The sequence below is a fragment of the Eschrichtius robustus genome, chromosome 18 (assembly GCF_028021215.1).
Source record: "Eschrichtius robustus isolate mEscRob2 chromosome 18, mEscRob2.pri, whole genome shotgun sequence".
NCBI lineage: Eukaryota > Metazoa > Chordata > Mammalia > Artiodactyla > Eschrichtiidae > Eschrichtius > Eschrichtius robustus.
In genome coordinates this window covers 51,073,624-51,085,667 of record NC_090841.1, presented here as the reverse complement: position 1 = coordinate 51,085,667, position 12,044 = coordinate 51,073,624, and the positions used below count along the sequence as shown (strand labels likewise).

The following is a 12,044-nucleotide window of genomic DNA, read 5'->3' as shown; positions in this document are numbered from 1 at the left end:
TACCCTGATCTCCACTTTACAGATGAGAAAATAAGGCTCAGATGTTAAGTCACTTGCTCAAATGTCCAAAAGTATGAAGCAAGGAATCAAACCTAGGCCCTCTGACTCCTGATCTTTGCTGCAAACAACTTTCCTTTAAAAGGATAATCAAAATCATCTAAGTATGAGCACATACACTCCCAGTGCTTGCTTGTGGACAGATTCCATAAATACTTATGTGATAAGTGTCTAGATTGGAATACTTAAGTGGTTTCAAAAATGTGGGTACATACACAAGTACATTCTTATACTTTATTTGCTCATGTCTGCAACCTGGACCCTCACCCAGGACTGCATTCTTCTATTCCACAGACTGTGTGCCCCTCATCCCCAAAGGTCACCACCCGGCTAACTGTACTCTGCATCCAGTGGGGAACAAAACATTACACTAAACATACACTGTAGGCCCCATACCATCAATCATGGCACAAGCCTATTTGACTTAGGATAACCAAAGCCTCAGATGTGATTCTCAGTAATACCATATTAATTGAATGAATGGCTGGTCTGTGACTCAAATTGATTGTGGTAATGTAATGACTCCACTTAAAGGTTCAAAGAAAAATTTGCTACAGCCTAAATTTGTTCTACAATCATCACTGTTTACTGATGAAGGAAACAAGCTTTACATTAACTTCTAAACCAGGCAACTCCATACATTAGAATATCCACAGCAAGTGAGAGCTGGTGCGATGCGATAGGGCTTGCTTCTCAACCACCACCCCTACTGGCCCATCAAGCAATAACAGAATCTTTCTTGTTTACTAATTTAAAATAATATATATTTCACCAATGTTATCTCTAGATACAGAGACCGATAACCCCTTCCTACTGTCTGGTACTGTCGGGGTGTCAATTTGCAGGGATCAAATCTCACTTGCTACCAAGAAGACATATCAGTGACTATGGTGGCCATGGGGGGGGTGGGGAATGAAGACACCTCATAACAGGCACACACACGCGCACGTGCACACACGCGCACGTGCACACACGCGCTCGCGCCCCTTTGCTTTTGAATTATTTTTTTTAATGCTTTAAATACTTACTCACACAACAGAACGCCATTCTCCAGGGAGGCTCGAAAATCCTTTGTCTCAAAATTCTTCTCTGTTACTGCCTGAAAGACATATTTGGGTATTAGTTTTCTCTAAATCAGGGATAATACACAAGTCAAATCCAGTATCAGATTAATTAATATGCATCTAAGATCATACTTGGAGAATGTGCCTGTATCACCAAAAGTTGTCCCATACAGGAAATTCTATGCACTGTTCTATGTTACAAAGAGAAAGGTTAACCATTTTAGTATGAACAAATATAAACAGAAAAAACCACAGCGGGTGTTTTCTATGATGCAACCATTTTATGGAGGATAAACAAAAGTTAGAAGCTTAATTTCCAGCATATTTTCTATTTAAAAAAAAGCCCTATGGGCAATCTACTCTACTAAGAGTAAATAAAACCAGATTAAGATATAAACTTGAAATACCAACTGTATACGCACATCATTAATTTCAATTCCACCCGTAAATTCCTCAAGTTTCATGACAAAGCTAAATAGCAGAGGGCATGACTCTCCTTAAACGTATTCATGAAATGGCCCTGATGTGTGTAAAGAGCTATTTACTGCAATAGGAAGAAAACGATTAAATCCTGACATTGAGAGACAAAAGACAGAGAGGGAAGATGGTACATCTCTAAACAGACAATTCCCCACTTAAGGCTTTTACGTATGAACAGCCCATCTACGGTTACCACCACCAATGTTCTTAGTGAAACTGCTGAAAAAGTGTCTACCAATTCTGTCTTCCTCTGTCTTCTGAGGGTGGAGTGGTTGGGAGGAAAGGGGATTCCATAGGGACAATAGTAGCAGAGAAAATGGAGGCCATGTAGGGAAAAGGTGCTCCAGGAATACCCTGGGACTGAGTCCCCAGCCAAGGGTGTGGGCGGGTGTACCACAACAGCTGGGACAGCAGCCGCCCTAGAGATGGACCCACCACCCACAAGCAGAGGCCCTGCTCCACCTGCCACTTCAGGGAGAAATCTGATCTCGGAAACCTGATTGGGAAGTCACTAACCTTAAACCCTAGGTGAGCTACAAAGCTCCTGCTGTCCTTACTCACCACTGTGACCTTTACCGTCCACCTAGAGTCCCTGTATGTCTTCTGCATCTTTTCCACAACACCCAACAGTGCCATAGATACACATAATAATGGGTAACTGACATAACAATGGCTATTTCTAGAATTAAAGTTAGTTTCTCACAAGCTGGTTCTATAAACAGGGACAGGAGGCTGAGCCAGGAGGTGACACACTCAAATGCAGGAAGAAGTAGCAGATCCTTTCCTACAAAGGTCATTAATCTACAGAAGGGCTACACTGCTGCATAAATTAAACATTTGCTGAGTGTCTCCGTTAACCGCACTTACTTGGATACTGGGTGTAGATCTAAAAAAAAATGCAAGGAGCTCTTAGCCACATAAGTAAAACACAAAGTTTAAAAGTTCAGTAAAACATATCCAAATGGAATGGTATATTCCTTCAGGGATAACCTTGAGTGGCCCATGGATTATCCCAGGTAACCTATGCAGCACAAACTCTCTTGAATTTTCCCCAAATAAATCCAAAACAAACTCAAGGTGAGCACTAATCCCAGCTAGTGAAAACATAGTAGCATCTCATTTATCTGGGAACGCCTACCCAAAGCTGAAAAGCATGAAAAAGTCCCAGGAACAGTCAAAGCCCATTCTCTCTAGTCATTAGGAAAGCCACTCAGAGCCACCAATACTCAATTACCCACCACTGAAACAATCTAGGGATTACATTCCCAAATCAAGGTAGATTAGAAGCAGCGAGTTAGAAGGAAGAAGGGTTGTGCCCCACAGACACATGGAGAGCAGTGACGAGTGACAGTCAACAGCACTGGATGGGTCAGTCGAGAGGCAGCGTAGCAAGTGACGAAATGGAAGGAGAAAGGGCGCGAGTCAGACAAAAGTATATTCAAATCCCACTTTCATTATCTAGTAGCTGTGTGACCTTAAGCAAGTTGAATAGCCTCCATGAACGCCAGTCTGCTCATCTGAAACAGGGTAAATATCACCTACTTATTAGCTTATAATGGCCAAGATGCAGTGCAATCAAGTACCTGAGGGTGGCTCACAGAGGTATATGCTTAACCTCATTACACACATCAACCTTCAAGTAACACGCTGACAACACATCGCAATAATTAGCCCTCAAAAGAATACCTCTGGGGACTTCCCTGGTGGCGCAGTGGTTAAGAATCTACCTGCCAATGCAGGGGACATGGGTTAGAGCCCTGGTCCAGGAAGATCCCACATGCCGCGAAGCAACTAAGCCCAGGCGCCACAACTACTGAGCCTGCGCTCTAGAGCCCACGAGCCACAACTACTGAGCCTGTGTGCCACGACTACTTAAGCCCGTGCGCCTAGAGCCCGTGCTCTGCAACAAACAGAAACCACCGCAATGAGAAGCCCGCCCACGGCAACGAAGAGTAGCCCCTGCTCGCTGCAACTAGAGAAAGCCCACGGGCAGCAACGAAGACCCAACGCAGCCAAAAATAAATAAATAAATAAATAAATAATTTTTTTAAAGTTTAAAAAAAAAGAATACCTCTGCACCATATAGACAAAAAAGCTGAGTTAGATTCAGAATATTAACAAAGTAGAAATAATGGAATAGAGAGAGATATTTAGAAAACCCATCTATCCAGAATGGTTCATTTCTCCAAAAAGACTACAGAAAGGCAAAATCATAGTATGTAGCGGATTTCAGACCACCTCCCTCCATATGTCAAAATACGAACGTACTCTTGTACATATACACTTATCAAAATCTAAATAATGATGATATAAGACCAGACTCCATTTATACTGTATTTACAAAGACAGAATGTAAAAACTAAACAGATTCTTAAATGCTAGTCTATATTTTGAAGACATGGGAATCTGGCATGCTCTGTACACTATTGAAGATAATATAAAATGACACCACCGTTGCTGAAGGCAATTTGTAAAATGTGTCTGACATCTTAAACACACATACTCTTGGGCACACTATGTGCGGATCTAGGAATTTATATTCAGGCAACAGGACAAGAACTCAGAGACATCAGTAGAAGAACTGCTTCACAGCATTACACATAACAGCAACAACTTAAAACACCCTGAATGTTCAACAATAAGAAATCAGATAAATTATAATATAACCATAAAACAGAAAACTTCATGAAATTTAAATTCATGTCAGAAAAGTAGATTTATCACTTGTAAAGAATACTGAACGTATTAATTATAAAGCAATTTGTGAAAAAGTACGTGGAGTATGATCCAAATTTCTATAACTCTATGCATTATATAAATAAATATAGAATAAATATATTAACTAATTATTTCTAAGTGGTAGAATTATAGCTAACTTTAGTATTTTTTTGCTTATGTATATTCTGTAGTAACCACAGGTGTTTCTTGTGCGATAGATATATAAATTAATTAATATTTTTTTAAAAACTTTCAAAAGAAGTCAGATTCCATCAGATTTAGGTCAATTTCCTGTGTCTCCTACATTTAAAGGATAAAGGAAGAGAAGGACACCAGTTTTCATGTAGGTAATTTTTCTCATCTATGAAATGCACACATCCTTAAGTTTAATAATCCTTATTATTCCCCCTTTCACTAGTAAGAAGGTTGAGGTTCAGAAAGTTTAACTTTCTAGAAAGTTATAGAATCATCCACATGGAACAGATACCAAAAACCTACAGCATTTTACAAGCACTCAGTAAGAGAATGTCTCAACTGCATCAGACACAAAGAGTTTCTAAACTAAAAAAAAAAAATTAAGTCGTCTTCCATCTGTGTTTAGACTTTTTAAATTTAAATTAATGTATTTTACCATGCAATGTGCCTTCAAAAATCATCCTCCACTGTTAAGGGTATTAAAAAGGTAACTCTGTAAATAAAAAATGTTGAATTAACTTTTTTTCAATGTTCCTGAAAAAAAAAACGACTTGTGTCTTAACACATAATGACTGTGTGTGTGTATGTGTGTGATAGAAAATGGCATTCTAAATGTTAATAAAATGAAAACTCATCTGTAAATGGTTTCAGCATTTCTCTTGACATTTTCATGAACATTACAAAATGTTCATACTGTATATACTATCTACCTCAAGCTCAACAAGGAAAAACATCTGATCACTGTAAACTAAAATTTTTAATTAGCAATTTATATATCCATATAAATATAAACTCATCTAAGACCTCTCCTAAGAAATTAAAACAAAATAGTTTTCCCAAGAGTTTTAAACTAAAAAGAGTACATAAATTCATAGCAGGGATTTTCAGTCTATAGCAGCTGCCTGGGCCACGTTCCTTAAGAAACACACAGCAACACACAGCACGGCACCTACCATGGCCAGGTGAGGCCAGGGAGGGGCTCTAGAGCCTGTGAATCCCTGCCCCACTATTTCCTACCTATAACCCTGGAGAGGGTGCTTAACCTCTTTGTTTTCTCACGGATGCAACAGAGATACAAAGTACCTATGTCACAGGGTTGCACAGAGTATTAAATGGGATAGCATATGAAGCCCTCAGCACTTGCCTGATTCAGAAAAAGCATTCACAAATGTTAGCACAATTAGCTATTACTATCCCTCTGTAGAATGAAGATAAAAAGTTTCATCTTAGCAAAGAGAAAGTCCATGTTGCCAGAAGTAACATCCTTTACTTAAAAGGAAAAAACTGAGTTACGTTATAAAACTCCACTAGACCATATCCCTTTTCTCCTCTTGAAGATCAACCCACCTTAGAATATTAAGGACTCTGAGAATTCCTGTTACAGTAAAGAAAACTAACCGTGATCTACCGTTTCCCACGCTATTTGAGCATGGACGTCTTAACCCCCAATTCCTTATCCCATGAAAACCAAGCAACACTTTTTGGAAGATTGTTCTGCAGAATGCCAGTTTGCGGAAATGGGTAGCTATACTTGAGGGAAGCACTTTGTTAGTGCTGCAAAGTCTACCTCTCTCAAGACTTTTCAACTAAGAGGATGAAAGGCAAGAAGTGGGGACGTGTGAAAATAATTTTATGAAGTTGTTTAAAATAAAGAGTAGTTTCTTAAAAAAAAAAAAAAAAAAAAAAAACTCCACTAGACTACCTTCTATAACCTGGAAACTGTAAAAAAAAAAAAAAAATTATAGAGATCTAGAAAGGACCTCAAAATAGAGTGAAGGCTGTTTTGTTCCAAAAAAATGAAATCATACTTTAAAATGTGAATGCATCCGTATTTGAAGAATTCAGTATGCTAAAAGAAATTCCAGAATTTTGAAAGAAAAATTGTTTGGTAGTTCTAATCTAACAATTACTCATTGTGATTTTCAATAATTTTCAACCTCACTCATTAGCAAGCTATTTGAGGTGTGATACATTTTATGTAATGAGGCTGTGATTCATAGGAACTAAATAGAGACCACGTGTTTCCCACTGAGTTATCAAAAGTCAACACAAACAGGAGTAATCACTATGTCGTCAAACGGCCACACCTTGCCTTCTGTAAAAACTTGTTTTCTTCCCTCTTCCTTGTCCCTTTCCATATTTTCCTAATGCAGCTGAATAAAATCAGTACCACTTGAAATAACCTAAGACGTACATCAGATTTCATCTGGGGTTTGATCCTGGACCCATCTCACTCTACACACTTCTATTAAGTTACTGCTCAGTTCCCTAATTTTCAAAGGGAAAGAAGTATGTGCCATATCTACGTCACAGCCCACAAATGATATGTGAAGATATCTGATATCTTCAAAAAGAAAAGGAAAAAAAAAAAGACTACACACTGTAGGCGAGGCCAGTACATCTTCCAGCCATGTGACCTTGTGTGCTGAGCAGCCATCTTGTTGGAAAGAAGCTGATACGCAACAGGGAGGGCCAAGTGTGAGGCTCTTGGGTGAGATGCTTCCTGTGAAGTTATAATTACTCCCCCTGAGCATGTTAAGGGCGGAGCAGCTCGCCAAAAGTACACACCGCACAAACATTGCTGTCAAACCCGTCCTACCACCTGTAGCCTCCAAAGAAGCCCTTGATACAAAGCTTTTAAAGGGCATATGTTGTGGAATAAAATACCTACCAACCGAATACACCCTCAATAAGTGCCAAGTTGGCAAATTTCAAAAAAAGCCATTTCTTTTGTTACGAAATATATTAATATATCAGTGGGAATTATCTTCATACCCTTTACTGTTTTGTTTACAGCTTTATTTAAATCCTCTCACTGGATGAGATTTCCCAACAATCTAAGCAACAAGTTTCTCTAAAACTTCACATCTCAGTTCCAATTCTGGCCAAGAAACCACATGACCTAAACCCCAAACATTCTGGGAACTTTTCAAAGACCACTTTATACCAGACTGTTATCAGCGAAACACTCACTAATGCAAGTCAGCGGCACTCATCTCGTGTAAATTTTTCAGTTCCTTTTAAGCAGCCATTTAAAAGATGTTTAGAATCCCAAAAGCACTCTCCACCATACTTTTGTGTGAATCACAGTGCAAAAACACAGGGCCCATTTGAGCTTGTTTTAAAAGAGGGAAAGGGATGTTTACTGACAAAAACTAGATGATGAGCTTCAACTGGGCTCACAGTTGATTCCAAATTAAGTTACTAATTGATTGATCAGCTACTACATCAGGACATTTAAGATACACACATAAGATCATCATGCCAATCATTTCAACCAAAGTCATGCCAAAAAAACAAAAACCCAAGGAATATTTACCCTCAGAAAGCACTGGGGAACACAGGGACCACATCATGAAGCAATTCACAAACAGTGGGTCTGCTTTAACGTTTTCATTCAGAAACATAACCTAGTATCCCACCTTCCAATGAGAGAGCCCTTATAGGACATGGTTTCCACAGAGAGACTCCCCCCCAGGCTGGCACACATCAAGGAGCTGTCGTGTTTTCAGTCTCTAAAAAGCCACCAAAGAATTAAAAACACCCTTCTCTCCTTTCTTCCATCAAACTTCATTTTTGAAGCAATCATTATATGATTCCCATGATGCCGCAAAACAGGTCCAATTTTTATAATGAATTCCATGAGACATATACATTATTTAAGATTCAATAACTTTGCCAAATCTCATTGGTCACACATACTAAAAACCTATAATGCAAGGATTGTGGCACACAGTCGAAAATATTAGGTAAAAACTAAACATAATTTAAATATAAAAAAAGTCTACCTTCTAGCTCTTTCCTTGCCCAGAGTAAAATTACTGAAAAGGTTATTCACAATTTTAGAGAAACCAATTCTTCCAAAAAGGGTGGGGCTCTGTCCTTTTTATCTTATTTTTTTAAAAATTTATTGGAGTATAGTTGATTTACAATGTTGTGTTAGTTTCAGGTGTACAGCAAAGTGATTCAGTTATACATATATTGAATATGCATTCTTTTTCAGATATTTTTCCCATATAGGTTATTGCAGAATATTGAGTAGAGTTCCCTGTGCTATACAGTAGGTCCCTGTTGGTTATCTATTTTATACATAGTAGTGTGTGTATGTTCATCCCAAGCTCCTGATTTATCTCTCCCCCCATCCCCCATCCCCCCACATATCCCCTTTGGTAACCATAAGTTTGGTTTTGATACCTGGGAGTATGGGTAGTGTCCTTTTTAAACTACCCTAATAAAAATCTGAAGTCAGAGAAGCTGAGACGGAGTCTCAGACTCCTTTGTATAATGAAGTCTCCCAATTTCCCCAGGCCTCAGTCTTCTCAGCTAGAAAAGGGGTTCCAGGATTGACAGCTAACACTTACTCTGTTTACTTTGTGCACGATCTCCCTTAATCTTCATAGCAACCCTGTGCAGTGGACACTCTTACCCCATCTTGACATGAGGAAACTGAGTTAAAATATGCTTGCTTGAGTTGAGACCTAGGTCAGTCTCTACATAACAGGCAGTGAGCGTCCAATGAGAGTCTCTATGGAAGCACTGAGTGAACCTGACAATGTAATTAGGAACCTATTCCCAGCCATCCCAGCCTATTCTGCATACTCTCAAGGGCAGGACTGTCTTACCCAACTTCTCATTGGTTGAAATACGGCTTACACATACTAGTCACTTATGTTAAATCTAATTACTCTTCTGATGAATATTTGCACTACAAGTATTTGAAGCAAGGAAGAGCAAGACCCAAAAAAAAGCAAAACTGATGGTTAAATTTCAAGTGTATGGGGGGTAGGGAGGGTGGGGATTGGTTGTGTTTTAGAAGAAGAATCTGCCTCAGTTCCCAAAAATCACTCACCCTAGTTTTGTCACTAGCTCAAGAACAAACACATACAAGAGTCTATGGAAACATATCACTCTAGTGATACACCTTTTTAACAGGGAATATTCTTAGATGAAAACCTCAAAGTTGAGAGCATTTCACCACTGATTTGCTACATAAATTTCTTCCAGACCGAAGAATACATTAGAATTCAATTTTCCATTTAAATTATCTTTCTTAATTTTAACTAAGATACTAAGAAAGTATTTGGTTATTCACTCATTCAAAAATCACGTAATGACAATTGCTATGCACGTACCTGGCATGGTGCTTGGCACTAGGAATATAAAAAGATGAAGTAATTCTTGGAAATTCCTCTTTAAAACTCTAACCCTGTTTTGAAATATGTGGTCAAAATGGCATTTTAAGCCTAGGCATCTCTCTAAAATGTGGTTAAGCCTCTGAATTACAGCATGTTCTTGGTTAACTTATATTGTATATTCAGCATTGCTTTAAGTGACATAATTCTCAAGTCACTGGCCTCTCTTAAGATTTGGCATTGTACTACATAATATCCCGGCATATACCAGGACTATTTTCGCCAATGCTAATATCACTTGATAGCAAACCCAAAGCCAACTCACAGTCTTCCAAGATCGTGGTATTAGAATTGCACAGATCACTGAATTCTAAATGGAATCCAAAAGTCTCATAGTGGTCAAAAATCTAAACATTTTCTGCCCCACTGCCCATGGTAAGCCCTTGGTCTTAGCGGCTAGTGTAAATTACACCTCCACACTTCCCCTCCTGTTGGGAAGGCTCCCAAGTCTTCACGCAGCCGGGAAGGGAAGACAAACAGCAAAGTACACAGCTCCCGGTGTGTTCTGGATAATTAAAAGCCAACTGTCTTTATGAACCCTCCAAATTCTTAATCATCATTAGGCCAAATGCCAGCTACACTCAGATATTTTGGGGGCAAAAAAAAAAAGGAATGAGTTTAAACATAATTTCCGGTCCAGGAGAAGTGGCCACTTCCTGATACCAACTTTTAGCTTAGAGTCTCCGATTCTTTTTGCTAAACCACAACCATTAATAAGCCACAAATGGAAAACGACTGGAAAGAACTAAATAAAACCAAGGGAAGAAAGATTTGCTCCAGGGCTGACAATTTATGTACCACGTTTCATCTAGATATGAAATCCAAGACAACCTGAGCCCTATTAGCAGCTAGTTAAATTCACCAAAAACATGACACACAAAAATGTGCTCAAGTTTTACAGCTATACTTTGTTAAGAATCACAAAACTACTTCTAAAGAATAAAGTATAAAGTACATTTTGCCTATAAATACAAGTTCATGCTCCAAACTTAAGCTGTTGCAGACAATAGGTAAAATATTGCAAAGGAAAAAAAAGTCTACCAAAAGCCTAGTCTAGTGCATAAATTATTTTTTTCTCCACGATCAAGGAGTTTTTTAAATAAATAGCACACAAGGCACATGTAGACGTGAATATCCATTATCAGGATAGTTTAAGTAGAGTTCAAACGCTTAATATAATCATTGGTTCTCAAGAGTCAAGAGACAACATTGTTTCGTGCAGAAATGTCACACACACACACACATTAGCAAGTCTCAACAATTAACCTGCTTACCTCCCGGTGAATTACTATGAGAGTCATCACTGTGGGAAACATTCATTTTGGGAAAGAGTGTATCTGTATTACAGGTGAAAGTCACTACTTATTTTACATGAACTTCAAATGGATAGCCACACCCCTAGGATATGCTTTACTCCCCAGTGTAAGTTTGGCATTAAGGGACGAACTTGAGGTGACCTGTGACACAGGAGCTGCCTAAATGATTCTTGATGGATTCCTACTGCAAACTAACAATGTCATCCTTCTGGTACACAATCGTCAGCCTTCCTTCCATTCAACAGTAAATTTCTAGGAAGCAAAGAGATAATTACACTCCTATTCCTAGGTACATGCCCAAGAGAAATAAAAATACATGTTCACACAAAAACCTGTATATGAGTTTTCATAGCAGTATTACTTGTGTTAGCCAAAAAAATGAAAATAACCCATCAATCCATCAACTGATGAATGAATAAACAGAATATGGTATAACCATACAATGGAATATCATTCAGCCATAAAATGGAATGAAGTACTGATACATCTACATCATGGACAAACCTAGAAAACATGAGGCTAAGTGAAAGAAACCAGGCACAGAAGACAACATATTACGATTCCATTTCTGTGACATGCCCGGAGAAGGCAAAACCATAGCAACAGAGAGTAGATTAGTGGTTGCCAGGGACTAAGGGAAGGGAAGAATGGGTGAGTGCTAATGGGTATAGGGTGTCTTTGGGAGTGACGAAAACGTTTTGAAATTAGGCTGGGGTGAGGGTTGCACAATCCTGCAAATACACTAAAAACCAATGAACTGTACACTTCAAAAGGGTGAACTGTATGGTTTGTGAATTATATCTCAAGAAACATGTTCTTAAAAAACTCAATGAATTGTACACTTAAAAATTTGTGCATTTTATTCAAGTTCAATAAAGAAGACTTTTTAAAAGGTGTTCAATACCATCTCATACCCCATACACAAAGGAAGTTCACTATATGTTAAGCTATTAAAGTAATTTGTTTACTATCTCCTAAACACCTATCTCCCTAAAAAACTTATTTATAATTTCATAGGAATA

General features: G+C 38.5%; 1 protein-coding gene across 8 annotated transcripts in view; it reads right to left on the bottom strand.

Annotated features, from left to right (window-relative positions):
• LMO7 (LIM domain 7) overlaps positions 1 to 12,044 on the bottom strand; it is a 193,807-nt gene that overhangs the window by 132,077 nt on the left and 49,686 nt on the right. For 5 of the 8 annotated variants that reach the window (XM_068526298.1, XM_068526291.1, XM_068526294.1 and 2 more), the window contains exon 2: positions 1,086 to 1,156. In XM_068526298.1, coding sequence (XP_068382399.1) covers positions 1,086 to 1,156 — 71 coding nt within the window. Of the gene's footprint in view, positions 1 to 1,085; positions 1,157 to 12,044 lie in introns of those variants that run through there. The other 3 variants (XM_068526295.1, XM_068526296.1, XM_068526297.1) reach the window with 2 other exon arrangements.